General features: G+C 39.5%; 2 protein-coding genes across 4 annotated transcripts in view; one reads left to right on the top strand and one right to left on the bottom strand.

Moving 5' to 3' along the window:
* The first annotated feature begins 1,761 nt into the window (after positions 1 to 1,761).
* Positions 1,762 to 20,404, top strand: part of RNF19A (ring finger protein 19A, RBR E3 ubiquitin protein ligase) — a 57,239-nt gene continuing 38,596 nt past the window's right edge. Inside the window, exons 1-2 of one of the 3 annotated variants that reach the window (XM_030966124.1) lie at positions 1,762 to 1,901; positions 4,795 to 4,949. The gene's annotated coding sequence lies outside the window, so the exon portion shown is untranslated. Of the gene's footprint in view, positions 1,902 to 2,022; positions 2,770 to 4,794; positions 4,950 to 20,404 lie in introns of those variants that run through there. The other 2 variants (XM_030966141.1, XM_030966133.1) reach the window with 2 other exon arrangements.
* On the bottom strand, positions 1,822 to 4,507 carry LOC115912792 (proline-rich proteoglycan 2-like). The gene is made up of 2 exons (XM_030964526.1): positions 4,498 to 4,507; positions 1,822 to 2,417 (listed from the first exon to the last, which is right to left on the bottom strand). The coding sequence occupies exons 1-2, from the start codon at positions 4,505 to 4,507 to the stop codon at positions 1,822 to 1,824; spliced, it is 606 nt and encodes a 201-aa protein (XP_030820386.1).

The following is a 20,404-nucleotide window of genomic DNA, read 5'->3' as shown; positions in this document are numbered from 1 at the left end:
CTTTGCTGGCTGGTTTTTGTTTTATTGGTAGCTGCACATTTGAGGTGGTAAAATGGTTTGCTCTTGCTATTCCAAAATTTGTTCACTAACCTACCATGCTATTCTAGCTGCTAATCTTTTTGTTTCTCTCTTCATTTTCTTTCCCTCACGCACCTCCATTCTTGTCTTTCTCTCATTTTATGAGCTAATTCCCTTTCTCTAATTCCCTTTTTCTGTATCAAATCCCATACATAACAAAGTGTCCAAGATTTTACTCTGCAAATCGCTGTATGTAATAAACTTCTGTATATCTTATCCAGGTGAACGCAATGGCACCACTTACTCACCCTAAGTGACATGTACGTGTTTGCAGTACTGGAGCCTGAGCAACTCACCTAGACACTGGCTTTTACAAGCCAAGAGGGAACTACCGTGGTTTGTACACAACATGCCGCAATTCCAGCATAATCTCGTTGGTGTTACGTTTATTTTCCACTTCCCCTCCCTGTTTGTTCTAACTGCCTATTCTGTCATTTCAGATTAAGTATCTCACCATGGAATCACTTGTATTTACTTTTAATTTGATGTACTGGAAGTAGTCCTATTGACTTAAACGGAACTATGCACATAAATAAAGGTAAGTATACGTGCAAGCCTTTAACTGATGGTACATTGCAAATCCCACAGGAAAAGCATGGTTCATTTTATTCATTTTACTATCTCTGTGCATGTTAAATGCGGGCTGGGTGATTAATAACTTTTTCCAGAGTAAGTTTTCAGGTTTCATACCAGCTTAATGGAAGAACCACTAGTCATAAGCACAGGATCAGCTCCAGTTCCACAGAATTCTGAAACGACAATGTGAATGATTAACTAGGAGGGGGAAAAAAAGCACACGATTTAAATCCAATGTAATAATAATGTAGGCAGAGAATTCTGAAACATGCCCGAGGAGATTCGGAATTGGGCCAGGAGTGGAGGTCAGGAGCAGCAAGCCGGCTGTGGGAGAGGGCGGCAGCTACGATAGGGTTGCAGAGGGAGGGAATCCCGCGGAAGACCGCATGGATGTCGGCAGCAAAAGGAGAGGAGAACTCGACCTCAGGGACGGGTGGGCGATACAGGTCGGCCGGAGGCAGCCCAGGGCTGGGGCTGCTGGACGCCGGGGCTGACCGCAGCTAAATGAAGAACAGGGCCATGAAGGAAGAGACGGGGGCTTGTGGGCAAATTCTGGGGCAGCTTCTGTTTCAAATGGCAAGGGGGGGAAAAGAAGGTAAATCTGTATCTTCCAGCATGGAAACAAGGTTTTGTCATTTTGGCAAGTGAATCAGTGCTCAGCAGCACGACCTATTGAAACGCCCCGATAATTCATTCTTCGCCTCGCACTTTTCCATTTCCATGGGTGTGAAGCCCACGGAACTGAACATGCATATAACGCTGTACCTTGTGCTGCTACTGCAGCTGGCAGCGCTGCGGCGTCCCCCGCCACGGGGGCAGAGACACCGCACCCACCCCGCCGGCTCCGAGCATCCCCCGCACCGCGCCGGGGGCGGCAGTGAACCGGGACCGCGAGAGGCGCCCCGGCCCCACCGTGGGGTCCGCAACGCTCCCGCCCGCCGGGGCCGCCCTGCCGGGGGCGGGCGAGGGGCGGCACCGCCGTGCGCGTTGAGCTCAGCGCGTCGCGGAAACCGACGGCCCGGGCACCGCCTCCCCTGCCGGGCAGCCCCGGCCCCGGCCCCGGCCCCGCGTCGCCCCCGCCCCGCCCCCGGCCGGGCGGTGCCGCCCCTCCGTTCCTCACTCGCACTCACTCACACACACACACACACACACACACACACACACAAGTCACACACACGGAGGCGCTTCCTGCGCGGCGCCGGGCTCGGGCGGGCGGAGCAGCGCCGCTTCCTCCCGCCGACTCACAGGTACCGGGGGTGGGTCCGCGGCGGGGCGGGGGCGCCGAGGGGCCCGGCGGTGGCGGCGTCCCCCGGCTCGGGCCTCCGCCGGCGGCCGCCGCCCTGAGCGTGGCGGCGGGTGAGGGGTGGAGCGGAACCTCCGAGCCGGAGCCGCCTCTGGGCGGGAGCCCGAGCCCTGGGGGGAGAGGGCCCGAGAGCGTCCTGGGGGCCGGGGGGAAGTCGGCGGCGTCCCCCGCTGCTGCTCACATTGCTGGAGGGTGAAGTCATCGTGCCCATTGTCTCCCCCCGGGCGGAGCGAGCGGCCCGTGGCGGAGGAGGGGGGCACGGCCGGCCCCCAGGGCTCGGGGAGCCCCGGGTGGGTCCCGCTCGGCCCCGACGCCGTGTGCGGGGAGGAGCTGCCGTCCTCCGCCAGCCTGGGTGGGCCGCGGGGCCCCTCGGCCGGCGCCGCGCTCCCGCCGCCCGGCAGCGGCAGCGAGCCGGGGGCCTGGGAACTCCGGCACTCGAGCTTGCGGGGCACCGGGCAACCTGGCACGGGGAGAGGGACGCGAGCAGCTCCTGGGCCTCCAGCACCCCGGGGACAGCGTTCGCAACTCCCCCCGGAGAGCTTCTAGTTGGCCTCTCCGTGGTGTGTTGCTCAGCCCGGATCCGGTGGGTCGGAGGAGTTTGCAGGGATAGTGCATCTCGGCTGTGAAGGCGGTGGGGGACAAGCAGTGGGAATAGCCCGCGTCCTGCCGGGTGTTTTCCTTGCATAGGTCCTTCTGCAGAGCTGGGAGTTTTCCACCTAGCAGTTTGCTAGACACACACAGCAGCTACTGCAGGCGCACCTTCGAAAGATAGGGAAGAATTGGTAACAAACTGTGTGAAAGCCAGCGCGCATGTAAGTGAACTGAAGAGGTGATGGCTGGCAAAGGGAAGGCTCCTTTCTTGCTCTGCTCCAGTACTGCCTCTTGACAGAAGGAAATGGGGCTTTGCCAGAGGGGTAGGAGTGGAATGGAGTTATGGGGGACAGTAGTAGAATGCTGTTACTGCTGAGCGGAGAAATCCAAATTTGAAGCCTTCATGCCCTTGCGGTTGCTTATTGGATATATGTCTGTGTTTTTCCATGAGGAGCACAGCAAATCTTGTTTCTGTTAAAATACTGTAGTTGGCATTGGTACTGATTAGAGCTCTATCTCAGCTGTCATCAAGGATAGCATTATTTTACGAAGCACAGTTTGGGGAAACGCATCTTGCAGGGTTTAATTATGGAGACAAAACTAAATGTAAATTCATTTTGAAAATTAATTTTCCCCCTCAGTGTTTTTTTACTAACTAATCTTTTTGTTAGTCTGAGAACCATATTTCACTGTCTGGTTAAATGTTTCTTTTTAAATTCGTTGGAAAAGAAAGTTTCTGGTTTAATATCCAGGTCAGACTGAAGTAAAATTCTGAATTGCCTACCTAACAGAATTCACTTGAATGCTTAGAAACGATGGCTGTGTAACATTACTTAACAGTTTACAAAATCCGGTACTTATTTAACTGTAAACATTTAAATGCTTGTACTTCAAGCTTTCAGAAAGCTGAGAAAGCACTTTTTTATTTTTAATTGCATGTGAACTCAGCCTGTTTGTCCAGAAAATGAAAGTTTTGCTTTTGCACAATGATAATAATGCTAATCTCAAAAACAAGTTCAGTAAAAGGCTTACATATGTATAACTCTTCTGTGTGCATATTTCTTGACATATGCCAGTTTCAACTGCATTTTATACAGTTCAGCATTTATAAAATGCTGAATTCAAGCTGTTATGTTTGTGTTGTCAGCTATTTTTCATTTTGTGGACATAAGATCATAATTTCTAAAAGAAGGAGTTGAAATGTTTAAGTGTGTTTTTCTTCTCTCCCCTTCAACTTAAATCTGTCAGACAAATGACACATTCCTTATGCAGAGCAATCATCAGACTTTGATTAATTGTACTAGCTGAGGCTCAGGAGGAAAGAAGATGCTTGACAGATGTATTTGTTTACCTTCGTAGTGTGTACAAATTCTGGTCTCTCCATTAGTAAATGAATCATTAAAACTCCCTTAGCTATGAGATTCCCAGTTAACATTAATAAATGCATTAGGAAAACTTGGTTTATGTAAATATTGTCAACCTGTGAAAGAACACAAGCCCTTGAATTCTTTTGGCAGTTAGGTAGAGTCTTTTTGTGGTGGAAAATATATGGGTTTTTTCCCCCCATATTCTTAATTAACAGCATTTACTATGAGAAATAGGGGAGCTACTATGAGAAAAACTTCAGACTGAATTTGTTTGGTGAGTAGGTGATTGATTCTTCCTAGCTAGTACAGTAGGTAGGGTTTTCTCCCCTGTTTACTGGGCCTGTTCAATCTGTGCTTAGTCTTATTAAAGTATTCCTTACAAAGATCCAACACAAACACCACTCCCCTTCCTTCCAGGATGACAGTGTAGGATGCCTAAATCTTTTCATAGGACTTCTGAATCCTGGTTTGGAAGCACTAAGAAAGATCTCTGAGCTCTGAAGTACAACTATAGTGCTCTGGACCACTGCCCTCTGATGGCCTTTAGCCAAGCTGGTGCTCTCCATTATGGGGTCAGTTTACTCTGGCCCATGGTCACACATCCATATTAGCTTTGTGATTTGTTTTCTGAATTGTACCTAAACATCATGTACTGGCCTAGCAGAATAAATTTAAATACCTGAATTAAATGAACTGATGGATCCATGTTTTGGGTTCTACTTCTAGCGTGATTTCTGGTTTGTAGCTGAGATGTGAGTCAGTCCAGTTCTTTCTGAGGGTCAGTGAAAGCTCTTTGAATGATTAATAAAAGTATTAATTTTAACACTGGCTTATCCATTAAGAAGTTGATTTCAGATTTTTGTCTTGTGTTTGTCTTAGCTCTGTTTCCATTGTGCCTTCTGTGTTAGCTGATGGAAGATGTGTAGCTGAATGAATCTGTGTACCTAATACAGCTTCAAGACCCTGGAACTGGTGTTGGATCTTACTGCTAAAAGTATGTGAATTGCACCTGGAGACAGATTTCTACTAAGAAGGTAAAAAGTTACATTTGATCTTAGAGAACTGATTGTTTTTATTAGTGTTGCAATGTACCATTTTTCCCCCAGTAGGAAGAATATGGAAGAAGCTGCATCAGTGCCTCTTAAAACAGTTGTTTGGGGTTTTTTTTTTATGTTCCTATTTTTCACAAGAAGAGACTTCCTTTTATTTATGAGTCTCTGAAGTGGAAGTTTTATTCTTGTTTTATTCTAATTTTAGTTAATTTTGAGTAGTTTGTATTTTAAATCATCAATGAAATAATCTTTAAGGAAAACCATATACCTTTGTGTGTTGTATATAGATTACATTCGAGATACTGTTGTGCTCTATTTTAATCGAGAAAGAAACTTTCAAGTAGAATTACACTCTTTCCCCTTAAGTATTCACTTGAGGTATTACTTCAGCAGATTTCTTCAGGCACTTTGAAATTTTTATTTTATTTCTTGGTGCATTGTAATAACAAATACGTGTTTAGTCTGTTACTGATATTTTTGTATTGACAGATTTCTTCCAAACTTGTGTAAACTTATGTTCACCTCATTATTGCAGATCTTTTTGTAAGTTCATTTTTTAGCTGATGGAAAGAGACTTTGTGGAAGAGATTTCACTCATCTGAGTCATAAGGTGCCTTAGTCTTTTCTTCCGTAATCTTGATTGTTCCATGTACATTTCTGGCACTTCTCAAGCACTTCATAACCGTGTTTTACCTTGGTTTTGGTTGCTGGTCTTCTCTGGCATGAGTTGCTTGTTTTTTCTGGTTTTTTTTTTCCTCTTAATGCAAGTACTGATTCAAAGCAGTGGGTATCTAGAAAGAGCTGTAAATGCTGTGTGGGACTAGAATATTACAGGGTTCTACAAGAAGTTTTCTTCCTGTTGTGAGCATGTCTTATGCCAGCTTTAGAATGGTCTTTGAGTTCTTCAAAGTAGAATTTGTAGAAGGAAGAAAAGCCCCACAGTTGAGCTGTGAGATGTCATTTGTGATACCACCCTTAGGTCTTCCATCTTTATGGCAAGTGGGAAGGGGTTTGTGTGTCTGTTTTGCTTTACCTTCATTGATGTTGTAGCATACTACTTAGAAGAATTAAGAATTAACTATACCTTGGGGCTTATCCATGGAACAAGACAAAGTAGGAGTGCTTACATTTTAGGTTACTTTTTTTGTAATGGAAAGATTACTGTAGACTTTTCCACTTTTAAACTGTGGATTGAAGTCAGTCACCTGCTGGGCAACAGGTAGCCTCCTGTCGGACGTGTAGCCAAACACAAAATGAGAGCAGTTGTTGTGGGTGTTTGGGTTTTTTTGAAGGGCGAGTTTCCAAAGATTCACTTTGCATCTAGACATACTGCACCAGTCTAGAAAGCTGATATAAGAGTTATTTTAACATAAAGCAACTTAGCAAAATGACTTAGTGAAATGAGCTTAAAGTTTCATATATACAGGTGTTTCCTCAGGCATTAAAACTTCCTCTCTTTAGAGGCCAGCATATCCCCTAATGATGTCTTCAACAAGACATTTAAAGGGCACCTTGCAGAAATAAATGTTTGTACCAATTGAGTTTGGTATAGTCACTTGTTTTTGCTTCCTAAATAGAGCACAACTCTGTTAATGCAAGTATCCTGTTATTGTTCAGCACAAACTGTCATTGTGGGACTATGTCAGTTCTGTTCTGCTTCCATTTATAGTTGAGACAAATTACTGTTAAACAAACATTTTTCCATAGGTCCTTTAGTTGCTCCCATAAGGCAGATTAGAGCTTACTCTAAATTGGAGTGCCTAGCTGTCCCCTTCTGTTGTTCCATTTAGTGGATGAAGAACTGCTTCAGCAAAAGGACTAACTCTGGGGAAATTGTATGCAGTAAGAATCATGTTGTTTGTTCTCATTGTGTTTCACTGATGCTGCATATCCTTAATAAATAAAATTACCACTTAAGTTTCTTGGTTAATGATCAGATTTTTCACATAAAAACAAACTCTGTGAGCCACATCAAAGTAATGAAGTTTTATTTTTATCCTAAAATGCTTAATATGTCAGACCATTCCAGCTGTAGTGTTTAGTGCATTGTGTACGACTTCTGGTGAGACAAATTTACACATATTTTCAAGAAATGTTTTTTAGGGAGTGCAAAGTGGTCTTGCATCTTAGGGATCTTCTGAACAGTGGAGGTTCAGGTGGGACTGAGGGTTTTGGTTGAGGCATGGGGCTTTGGCAGTGCTGCCTGTTAGTGTTCTGGATATGATGGCACCACAGCACTAGTGCTGCTGTGCCTTGTTTTTATTTTTAACTATTTATACAAAATAACCTTGTTAACTGCTCTTAGACAAATAAGAGTCTTTCATAGCACCATAACAGTTGCATTCCAGAGGAAAAGAGTATTGGTGTTGCTGTGCCTAAATGCGTCATTCATCTGTTTCCTTTGCTGAAAGTACATGGTGCTCAGAACTCACTGTATATTTCTGTGAAACTGGACAAGGGGAGGGATGTTTTGGCAGATCTTCTGCAGTATTGCCATTCAGAACTCAATCTCAGGAAGAAACATTTATACTTTTTCCTAGGAAATAGAAGGCTTTTATTTTGTGTAAATTAGATAGTTGAGGAGTGCTTTAGGCTTTTTATGACCTGCAAACTGGGGCCATATGCCAAGCCCATATTCAGTGTTGCAGCTCTTCCTTGTATCAAGATCTAATAGGACTTTCCCAGTAAATGTTTTATTGAGTATTAATTAACATCTGTACAGGAACTGTGTATAATAAGTGACAGTGCTGACAGAGTGGCTGTTGCAAACATACTGTTTGGCTTTTCTCCTTCATATCAAAGTGCATTATGTAGGGAACTTCCAGGTGTCCCTCAGACCTCTGATAGTGGAAGAGCATTTGGATGGGAATAAATGGTGATTGTGGTGACATCATTCTACTGGCAAAGTTGAAGCCTGATAACAAACATTTTCTTCTGGTCAGTGACTGGGAACTATCTTACTCTGAGTCTGCCTTTCATGTTTCCATGATAAGCAATCTAATACATTGATCAATGCAAAGAAATGTGTTTGGAAGGTGGAGCGTGTTCAAGGTTACTTTATTTTTTGATTGTGTACTGGAAAAATAACTTTAATCAAAGTGTTCTCCACTGTGTGTCCTAATGGAGGTGCTCTGCTTTTGTGTTCTACTATACTATTACATCAAATATAAACAGAATAAAGTATTTTAAATTACCTTTTTTTTCCTGAGTTGAAGACCTTGCTTCAGTTTACTGAGACAAGCAGCTACCTTTTCACTTTCATTTTACCTGTGAAACTGTATCTGATACTTACTTTTTGTTTGACTTTGCTTTTTTCAAAAGAAGTTAAGCTTTTCTTTATGTGATACTGCTAAAAACATCTTGGGACACCAAGAGCCCTTTTACTCAGGGTCAGAGATGGAGGTATCAAGCTTCTAGCTCCTTTTTAAGTGAAGGGAATGGTAGTGCTTATAGTCTGGGAAGCCAGGCTGTTGCTTTACTGAAATGTAAGATTTTACAGTCAGTGTAAGTTCTATCTGTGGGACAACATAGAGGGGAAACCTAGAAAGCTGTTGTGCACACTGCTGTTCATTTCACACCACCATGGTTTTAAGCCATCTGCTTATTGATTGAGAGGTTTTATTACCTAATGGCCAAAAGTATTTTCCTCATAAAGTGACTGGTTTGGGTTTTTTTAATCTCTCTTTCTTTACCTTCCTATTCCTATTTGCAATTGCACTTTCTTCCCTTTATGTGCCAGTATGTTTTGTTTGGACTTTGTGGTGGTTTCTTCAGCATAGCTGAAGAAAAGTAGACTTCGCCTTCTGTGACCTGACACCAGGCAGAAATTCAGCCAGGGCAAGAATAGAAGAGAGCTTGTAAACTCAGCACAGGAGTCCTGAGTCTTTCCATTATTAACAATTAAAGATGATTCCAAGATAAATTAGGCAATGGATTAGCTAACTCATGAAAAGAGAACAAGGATAAACAAAGAGAAATATCCTGCTTTGCAAGAATTTAGATTATTAGGATTACATGCTGCCTGCATGTCTGGGAAAGGAAGAACAAACTTCCCTGTTTTCAGTGTTTAATTTAGTTAGTAGATAAGGTATATGATGTGCCAGATTAATTCAACAGCAAAAGATAAGTTTAAGCTTTGCAGGAGGTGTTTTTACTGGGGAATGGGTTAAGAAATGGAAGCATCCTGTTTAGTCCTGCCCAGCAATGCCACAGCTTTTTCTTTAAAACAGTAAACAGTGAAAACGGTTTCTTCCTACCTCCTACACCCTGTCCTAATCAGCATAATATCTTGGCTGGATCTAGACCAAGAACTGCTGATTGAGTAAAACACTAAGAGAGTGACATGGTTTTGTTTTCATTGTTCCTTTTTTCTGTTTTGTTTCTGAGGTGTGAAACATTGCTAGGGGTTTTTTAGGGCTATACAGTCATATCCTTTTTCTTATCTCAAACGTCATACAATATTACCTTTCTGTTTTAAGGGTAACAAATAATTTTAGTAACAGTTGCAATCTAAATTCTTTCACAAGCTGTGGGGATCTTTGCACTATATGCTTTCTAAAGCCATTTTATGGAAAATTACATATGCACAATTAATGTAAAAGCCACAATATGCTGCATTTGTGGGATGGAGTCTCTTAAACTATCTGTAAATTTGCTTTTGTTTCTCTCTGGTGGATAAAAATAATAAAAAAATAATAAAAAAATATTGGTCATAAAGAATATTTGATATGGTTGGTATTTCTTATGAAATGGTGAAAATGCACCTCTAAGTATGCAGATGAATAGTTTTATTGTGCTAAAAATCATTCAGTAAGAGAATAAATTAGAATCCCAAAACGAAGGAGCTTCCAACTGGCAATATAGTGAAGAGAATCTTCAGGGGAAGCCTTGGGTAGATTGATGCTTTTATCTGTAAAAATGCAGCGTGGGTAGTGAAACTCTGTAAAATGCAGTCCTTTTGAAGTTAGAGCTATTCACCTTTAAAGTTCATCCCTGAAACAGGGTGCTTTGTACAGTGTTACTGTAGATTAGTACCTGGATATGGATGATTTTGGAGTATTAGGTCATGAAGTCTTGTTTTGGTGATCTGATTTTCCTTCAGAAAAAAGGAGATTTATTAGATTTAACTTCATTATCACAAGTGTCAGGTCATAAAACAGTTGACTGGAGTATAGCTTTGAGTATGTTTTATTGAAGTCAGTACCTACTTGGAGTAACTTTAACTTACCTAATACTCATTCTGCAAATCAGTGCATTTTGTAGGTGAAGAATGGTTCAGGTTTTCATTGTGTATAGAATGCAAGAACTCTGTCTGTTGTAGAGACAGGGAAAATAGCTCTAGGATGCTGGTAGTCTAACTTTCTCAGAAACCATGATAATGAGTGTACTTGAAATACTAGAAAGGGCAAGGTATGCGTTCTGCAGCAATTACATGACTGGTTTGGCCTGGCTTTGAAATGTGAAGGATTGCACATGGAAATGGAGAGTGAAACAGATTCTGCCATTGTATGCAATTAATTGTAATTTTAAGGTTTCAGGTAGAAGTCTCAAATGTTAAGAAAGGCTAGAATTAAAGTTGAAGAAGCAACCATAGCTGGATTTTCATTTGTGCCTACCTTTATTAAGTTACTGTTCTTAATTATACAGCTGTGGTTTTTTGGGTTTTTTTCCCCCTGCAGAAGCATTTTTAAGAATACAGTTGCTGTCTCTACTGGGGCATCCATCTACTTTGGGCAGAAGTAAGCATAGTCTCTAGGGCAGTTATTTCCATTTTATAAGAGATATAATGCAAATAGAGCAAAAAAAGATTTTTATCTTCTCTGAAATAGACATCTTGGCTGTGTTTGGTGGGGGTAGGGATGTGTGTACGCTATTGATACTGCAGGTAGCTTTGATCATATTTACTGTGTAACGCGCTCAAGAACTTAGTTTCTTTTAGGCTATCTCAGGTCAGGCATGTGAGGTGGTAAATAAATTAATCCTTAATCATGTTCTAGTATTGCATCTGTTAACAGGGATAATAACCATGCTGCTTCAGTGCAATGAGTATGGTTTTGACTATTTCAGCAGTATGAATCTAACATATTGGTGCTCTGCAATGACTTAAGGGTAATCAATTTCTGCTTTCAATGTAGCATTACGCAGTAGTTATTTATTTGTTTGTTTATTTATTTGGGGGGGGGGGGCATAATGAGTAAGAATAAACAAAATCCTGACCAGTGACCTGATAAGTGTGTACCAGGCAAAGATAGTACTGGGGGGGAAGGGATAAAAGCCATGCAGTTAAACTGTCATAATGTACTTCAGCAATCATTTCCAAATGCAAATTCATCAGGTAAAGAGAATTATTTCTAATGTAGTTTTTGTGTTGTTTTCTATCCATTAAAAATAATAACTGAAGTCATATCAGGAGGTTTGGAAGCTACTCACTAGGCAGACTGCTGCAGTTTGAGCTAGTAGTATTTAATAATCCTGTGTCATGCTTTATAGGGATTGACCCAAGACAGTATGATCCATGTGCTTGTGTAGAGTGTTTTATCTCTGTCTTTGGACTGTAGAGGATGGGCAATAGAGGAAGGCTTACTTTGAAAGTACAAGCTGCTTCTGCTGGGTTTTTTTTTTTGTCACTGGCAATGTAACTTTTACTTTCTGCATCATTAATAGTGTTTTATGCAAATCCTGTTCATATTTAGCCGGTTAAGATTTTTGTTAGGCTTGTGATACCTTAGCTGATCTAAAATCATATCCTTTTCAATAACTAATCTGATGTCTTTCCTTTTTCTCTCCTGTGATTTGGAGATGCTTTCCCTCTCTGTTTCCTGTTCAACTACTCTGTAGAATCTTTCTTGCCTTTGTTGGCTTGTTTTCCTCTAGTGTTTGTGATCAGCCAGTCCAGTCTGTCTCTCATACATAATCTCTTATTATTTGTGCTAAAGTTCACAGATTACTTCCCCAAACAACAACTGATGGCTTCCTCACTCTGCAGTCCCCTTTTTTGTTCTTATATTTTTCTCTTTAGCATGCTCTGATGGACTTGCTGTTCAACCATCCAGTTTCAGTGCAGGTTTCTGCCTTTCTGGCAGCCACCACTATTTCTATTGTTAAAATTGAAACACGGTTTAGGTTGAAATCCCACCCTCTCCCCATTTGGTTGAAATTTCTTCTACATTGCTACCACTTATTAGTTGGATGTTGGAAAGGATAAGTCACCTTCCTACCTTTATTTTCTGGTACTTTGATCAAGGCATATTGTTCACCTGGAAGTGAAAGGAAGATTCTATTCAGTTCCAGGCTGGATCAAGTTTAGTAGAGATATTAGCAGATAAAATACATGCTCTTTGCTGAAGACTGGGTATCTTTTTCTCATATTCCCAAAAACTTGCAAGCATGGGTATATTCACATTGCTGGAAGGGTGATAAAATGTACGTCCAAGTTACACAGGCTGAAATTCAAATTCCGGCTTCAAAGTGTGCTGGTGTTGAACATTTCCAGAGAAAATACTGCAAGTTTTTGATTTATTTTCTCTTCCAGGATAATTTTCTCCATTAGACTGTTGTGGTTTTTTGAGCTGTGGTGGTTTTTTTTTTGTTGTTAAGTACTTTGGTTCAAATAAGAGTTCTAAAGAACATTCTAGTGTATAACTTTCAGCCCAGTTTGCTTGAGAAGATTCTAAGCAGGTTTGAAAATAGGATGTTAGAGTGGGAAGTGTCAGGCAGTCATAATAGTAACTAGCCTTTCTTTCAACAAGAAAATACTTCTTTTGAAGTAAATTACTTGCTAAACTCTAAAAATGAGGCGGGTCACAGTGCATTTAACTTACTACTTTATTTTCTGTTTTCAATAGCATGGTTATATTTTTCCAATTGGACTTAATCTGGCCGTGTGCTTGCATTCTCCTCCCCCATAACATCTGCTGTTTAACCATGAGGTGCTGTATCCATCCTTGCTTTACAAGCCTGCTGCTGCTTTTTGTAGGACTGCTGTACTCTGTTGTGTGCTGTTGGTATCCAGCACCTGTAGAGTGAGTTCTGGTAAATGATTGCCTTCTGGAGTTAGTATATAAGCTAGTTTGGAAACTTGGCTAGCAGGACATTGTTAATTTAGCAAGTAGCCACAGTGATTTAAAATGTTAATACTTGTTACCACCTTCTATTTATTAATGACTTTCTCTTGGAATTTACTAACCTACAGCCATTCATATAATGCAATGAGTGTCCTTGCTCCTATTCAGGTCCAAAGATTTAGCTTAAAGCTCTGCTACAGGCAGTTTACATCAAATGCCTGACCTCACTCTGAAGAGTGAAAGGTGGTCCTGTTCTGAATTTGTGCTTCAGGGTGGGTTAACCTGCAACAAGAGATAGCATGGGCCATTGCTTGTACTAATTTAACCCGCTGAAGCTAATTCAGTGAGGGCTGCTTCTGTAGGATCGGAAAATATGTAGTGAAGTTTACTGAGCATAAAGTTCCTCTATACCAGAGCCTTTTGCTCTGTACATTGGAAAAGTTGTATTCTCTTTAGTATTTAAATATTTTAATATTTTAAAATGCATCCATATCTACCTACATTAATGTCGATCTGTGTCTCTGTCCTCACTGAGTTGCTTTGTGCATTGTTGGAAGAATTTATGTTAAAATACAAAAAACCTGCAAGCTGCCTAATTGCACATTAATATAATTTTGTAAATGTATTTTTTCCTGCTGAAATACATTTCTTAGGCTATATTTAGCTTAATTAGTCTTAAACAAGTCCAGATGTTACTGTAACTTCAGTGATAACTGATTTATAAAACAAGAAGTATGTTTCAACTGAAACAGAGGGCACATTGAAAACAAACGATGTAGTATCTCATGGAATTATGCAACCTAGCTAAAAGGGGGATTTTGGGTTGTTAGTTTGTTTGTTTGAACTGTCATGTCCCTAGGTATTTTACAACATTATTCCGATGATGCTGAGGATTTTCTTAATATATTGGCAGCTTGAAATGACATTAGTGTTTTTCTGTCACTGTGATAATTTTATTTTATGCTTAGGGCCACAGAGCATGCATGGCTTGCTAGTACTGTGAAATAATACCCTGTGGTTTCTTTCTTTTAATAAAGTAGCAAGATAAATATGAAATTATATGTTCTAGCAGGTAACATAAGGAAATGTTTGAAAGATCTCCTGGGCTGACAAAGTTTGTTTTTCAGAAGTTTAAATAGCTTTTCAATGAAATTATACACCTGCTTCCTCTAATGTATTTGTGTAACATTTTTCTTTGGAACTGCAGGAGGAAATAAATGGTTTCAAGTAAACAGTGAAGCTCCTAACTTCAAAGTACTTCTTCCAACAGTGAAACAACTTTCCTTTCTTAAATAAAAACCAAACGTAGCTTCCCATCTTGCATTTTTATTTGTATGTATAAATCTGAAGGGATTTTCATCTTGAGTCTTTTATAGCAAAAGAACTATTACTGTCAAACACCTCAAATTAGATTATATTAGGGACATGGTTTAGTGGTGCACTTAGTAGTGTTAGGTTAACACTAGGACTCAATGGTTTGGGGTTTGTTTTCCAACATAACTGATGCTGTGAATTTGTGTTGGAAAAGGTTTACTGGACTTATTTTAATTTTTCATATCTTTATTAGAGTGGTGTAAAAAGAAAAGTTTTCCATGGAGATGAGCTCCCTGGTTGAAAGAGGCAATACAGATAATTTTTTTTTTTTGTAGTGGTACTTCAGGGTAGTGTCTTTTCTTCAGTGACTCCTTACCTAGAGTATCCCAAAAATAGATGAGAGAGCATCTATCTCATGCTTTGCTTAACCAGGACATTACTCAATGAATATAATTAAAATAGAATAGTTTTTACTGGCAAAGGTTGCTTAATTAGGATGTCTGTAGATACTTGATTTCCAAATGCATTCAAATATGCAGAATTGTTGGATGCCCTTTTGTTTTTTCTTACTACATCTACAGTATTGAATGCTGCTGAAATTCTGTCATGTTGAGGTTTCACTGCCAGTTCATTTCTTCTGCAGATCTAACCTGTGAGGATTGCTTCTCCTGGGATGCCATGTGTTTAATATTCTTGCTGTGTCTGTGTAAGTGTGTGGTTAGCATTTTAAAAGATGTGATGCTTTTTGTTTGCTTTGGTCTGTTACCAAAACTTTTTATTAAAAATTTCTCCTTTTATATTATGCTCTGTAGTGAAGTGCTTTCAGCAATCTCTTGGAAATAATGTAATTTCCAAAATTTTTACTAGTCCAGCTCTATTTCATGGCAGCTTTTTGGTAGCTTTGCAGAAATATTTATCAAGTCCATGACTGGTGAAATATTTTATTCTTGTTGACAAGCCAGAGCAGGTGTGAACTACATACAAATACAAGGACTATGTTTTATTAACTTAATGTTCTCCCTGCCTCAGTAATTAGGCTGAATTACCTTTATTCAGGGCATAATACTAAATATTTGTATCAAAATTGTGAAATCATTTGGCACAAGAAATCTCTGTCACAGCTAGATGAGATTGTACTTTGATTCATTAGAATAAAGCTACTTTAATTCTTTTTTAAGGAAGCTTTTCTTCTCAAGCTTGTTTATTGGTTAGAATCAGTTACATTGTAATACAGTATATTGCTTTTCATCATGTATTTGGTATTTTGGGAAAGATTCAAAATAAAAACCAACACATTTGCTGGAAAACTGAGATACTAATGCACATTTATATGGCCGTAAAATTTTAACTTCAGGTTAAGGTTATTTGTGTGGTTTAATGCTTATAACTAGCTTGTTCCTCAGCAAAAATTGTGGGCTAATACTCTTTTTAAAAAGGCAGACTTTGAGTTACTAGAACATCTGAAATCCAAGGCATCAGTTAAAAAATTCTCCTTCTTGCCAGTTGTGATTGCAGACTATTCTATAGCTAATTATTATATTTCTGAGGCATTTAAAATAATGAGGAAAAATAAGATTTGGAATAAAAAGAATTCTTTTGAATAATTGGATTGGTGTTACAACATTAGATTTCTTTAAAAAATAATTAATTTGAAAAAATGTGTGGACTATTATAGAGGTTATACGTAATGAGAAGGGAATATGGAAATTAGAGAGAGTTATTTCACCCTGTTCTGTAGAGGAAAAACTAAGAAAATTTACTGATATGCAGAGGATCAGAGTGCTCCTATATTCCTTTTCTTTTGGTAGCTGATACTATGATTGAAAGGAGTTCAAATTTCCCCTCCACTTTTAAAATTAAACCAGTCTGAATCCAAGTTGCTTCCTCAGCCCAGAATGGTTAAGGACATAAATTAAATGTTGGTTTGGAGAGACAAGTTCATTTCTGACCCCTCTGGGTGGCTGGTGAAAACTTGGCACCTTGGGATTAAATCAGTGTCAGCTGAAAGACATCCAGCCTGCTCCAGGGTGATTCTATCCCACCTTTTAATAATGCTTCAAAATGAGAAAAAAATGTGCCATCAGTTTGCCATAAAATTTATTATTAAGACAAAAACTGTGCCTGTTCAGGATTCAATTTTATTAATTTCCTTCCCCCATAAATTAGTTTTAATTGAGGGACTGGGGGCAGGGAGAATATTTTGGTGCAAGGTTGAAATTCAAGTGATTATTGTGGTCTAGTTGGGGTTATAGTCTGGTTCTGTTGTTCTTTTGTATATGCAATTAGACAGCTGTCTTAAAATGCCATGTGACATCCTGAATCAAAATAATCTGGGTGTTGATGGCCATTTTAATTTTTTGTAGAAGGGGTTTCTCTTGAATATCTGACTTCTCTATTTTTTTTTAACCTGCTTATTTTTCACTCCTCTTAAATAGCAGATGGGACAGACCAGAAGAAATGGTGTTCAGAGATGACAGGATTTTGCATTTGCATGGGAAAGTGATTTCAGAACTTGTTGGTGTCATTGTATGTTCCTTCTCACAGTTCATTGAAGGAAGTCCTAGTGAAACGTAAATGCATTATCAACAACGTGTCTGTCAAATGGAGGCCCAGAGTTGTTGGAAATAAAGCCTCTTGTGTGGCAAAGCTGGAAAGAAAATGAAGGGTTCACTGTAATTTGGCACTGATGCTTGTTTGGCAGCCCTCCCATCTTTCTTATCTTGGCTGGTGTTCCATCAGTCAGTGAACTTGGATATGGATCATGATCCATCAGAAAGACACCTGTGATATGACATAATATAAAGAAAAAGAAGACCCAAATCTGTTTTCCTTTTCTGAACAATCCATAGTTACTTTACTATCTGTTAAAACTATGGTTTTTAGATCAATTTGTCTGTTGAAGTTCTGTCACTTTAAAAAAAGAATGAATCTTATGTAAGATCAAAAAATTCATGGTGTTTCTTCTAAAGATTTGTTATTTCAGCCTGATTAATTTCCTGTTTTTCTGCTGACCATTGACAAAAGGAGAAACAAGTGTTCTCCAACTGTTTGTTTGTAAATCTAGAAAATATGTAATTGACAGTATTACAGGTGGCTGTGTGTGGCTGTAAATGATGCAGAGATTTATGCAGTACTTCCCTCTGTCAAGCTCTGGTCGTGCTCTTACTTCCCTGGGTAGCACTGCTGTTCCAAGGCTTCACATCTTTCTGGGTGGAAGTTCAGTTCTGATATTAGAAAGATAAGTTAGAACTTCTGTCCTCATATTATAGTGTGAGAACAAGAATATATTCAGTTGGATTAGTGGCAAATTAAATACTGATTTTTGAAGGAGCAGTTTTTTGAGTTTTTTTGTGTTTCATTAGGCTGTTGGGCTCATTGCTGTAGATTTTCTTGGGTATTCACAGTGCTGAGAGGGAGATCTGGTATTTCTATGGATGGCAGTATAGAAGGTACTAGAACATACTGGCTGGGAGATAAATGTACTTTTTGAATCTGAAACCACTCTGACAATTAAAAGTTCATGTTTAGGGCCTGGGACCAATAGAAAATTTGTTGCACCAGTCATTTGCACAATGGAGTCTTATATAGGCTGCAGACAGGATCCTGAACTCATAAAATTGGGAGTGACTTGTTATGATCTGGTGAACTTGGAGGGTAGTCAGGAATGTTGATTTGTTTAAATAACAGCATGTGTTTTCTCATGGCTACTGATATCTTGAAATGTAATAAAATTGTAATGTCTTGTATGATTTATATTTGAGTAAAATATAGATTGGCCTTTAAAAATACGGATTGGCCTCTTCCTATTGAAAGAATATGTCTTAGACAAAAGCTGCATCCGCTCACTTTCAATCAAGTGCCTGAGCACTTTGAACAGGGGTTTTTTTTGCATGATGTAGTTCATTCTGTAATTTGCAAATTTATGAATTAGTAGGCAGTTGGAATTTTGCAGTTTCTTTTACAAAGCATAATCGAATTAAGTAATTGCTTAAATAGCTTTTTTCAAATAAAATTGGGGATTACAGTAGTATATTATTGAAATCCTTTTAGAACTTATATTTCTGAATTAGTTTGAGTGATAATATAGCTGGTTTGGCCTTTTACATATTTATTTCTTGGTTAGGGAAGATTGTTTCACTTTGGAGAAACAAACCAAGGCCTTCAAGCTTTTAAAATCATTTTGTCACAACCTCTCCTTCTAAAGGTATCAACACTTTCCTGTTATAATTTACAGAGTCAATACATCAAATTCTTTGAAATTGTTTTTGTCTGGTTTTTATCAAGTGTTTGTCTTTCCTTCTAGATACATATGTCTTTCCTTCAAGGATGAAAAAGGTGTACTGTTGAATGGCATTAAATACCTCCAGGCTGCCATTACAGACCATATATTTTGCCAAGCAGAGGAAAATGTAAAGGGTCCTTCTCCAGTGATGTCAGTCCTGTGGAGGGTATTGTAAAATGAGCAGGAGATAAAAGGGAGAAGCAGTTGTTTGTACTGACACAGTCTGTGGATATTTGGGACAGATGATGGAGTTACATATGAAGGCACAAAAAACCTCTTTGTTTCTGTTCCAAATGGTAGTGGGATTTTAAAATGTTTTTGAGGACAGCCTATGGTGATGAGTGGCCTGGTGTGCTACATATATTAGAGTACAAGCAAAGGACAGCAAGTTGTGGAGTTACTGTGGCTTAGTGCTTAGCAGCTCAGACAGAGGAGGCTGATCATTGCTGCCATCCCAGCCTGGCTGTGAGCTAAGACATGTTCTCCTCTGCCCATGGTCAGCTTTTCTGTGCATTGTCTCTGTGAGAGTTTGGCAAGTCACATTATCTGGCTGCTTCAAACATCTGTCTGTAAAATGAGTGATGCCTCCTTCTCTTTGTGCTTTGTTTTTAGAATTTATACTAGATATGAAAAAAAAGCACTTAAACATGTGATAAGTGTATGATAGAAGGGAAATATTCTTGGTAGGTATTTGTTTGGACTGGGGCTGCTACATCAAGTAAACATCAAAGAATTCCTCTTTTTAGGAGTTTGTTAGAAGCTCTAAGTATTGTGTATACAACTGTGTATACAATACTTAGAACTGACACTATCTTTTATAAGTAAAATTAATACTTCATATTATGAAACCAGGCATTCAGGTTTTTTGTTATATTTCATTCAAAGTGTAGTTGGTCTAAAGCAAAAAAAAAAACCCCACCAAATATTGTGAGAATATTTGAGAATCCAGAGGAAAGGTTTCCTAATGTTTAAAAATGTAGTGCAACTGCTCTGAGAATGTTATAATGTCTGTATTTTGGATCAGAGGTTGGGATGTTTTTTTTAATTTGCTTTTGCTTTTATTTTCTTAGAGAAGCCTTGTTCCATCTTTATTTTATTTCTGTGAAAATTTGCAAGGAATAGCAAATTTTTAGAAAGTAGTTCTGAGCATATTCTTGAAAGACTGATTGTTGTGGCACCAAAATTCTGAACATTTCACATACAGCCACACGTTTTCAGCCATTGTAGCAAGTGGTGAGGTACATTTTGTATCACAGCTGCTGGACATCAAGTCAATGATGAGAGACTCAAGTGAGAAGGGGGAATGCTTCCTTCTGCTCTTGATTCTGTCAGGATGAGAGGCTTGAGACAAAGTGTGAGCTGTCTACCTTCAGTTCAAAGGATGTGTAGGAAAATGTGATGGGTAGAGGCAACAGAAGACGTAGAAGGAAAAAGGATAAGTGAGGAAGAGTTGGAAGAAAAGGTTGCATGAAGGAACTGTGGGTGATGTAGACTGTAACAGCTGGTTTTAAACCAAATCTCTCTTTTTATGACAGCTGTCCCTACTTCACATTTTTGCTCTCAAACTCTAAAGCACCTGCAAAAGAAAATTATAAAAGGAAAGAAGAGACTGTTTACAGGTCCGTAACCCCTGCTAATTATTGATCAACATCTGGGGAGGAGGGATGGAAAGGTTTAAATGAAGCGTTGCCATGCACAGCCCTCTCAGCCACCAGCTGTGTCTGCTGTTGCAGGAGCATGATTTTATTTCACAGGATTCTTCCTTTGAGATGTATTCC

Source organism: Camarhynchus parvulus, chromosome 2, assembly GCF_901933205.1.
Source record: "Camarhynchus parvulus chromosome 2, STF_HiC, whole genome shotgun sequence".
NCBI lineage: Eukaryota > Metazoa > Chordata > Aves > Passeriformes > Thraupidae > Camarhynchus > Camarhynchus parvulus.
This window is presented reverse-complemented; position numbering and strand designations above follow the sequence as displayed.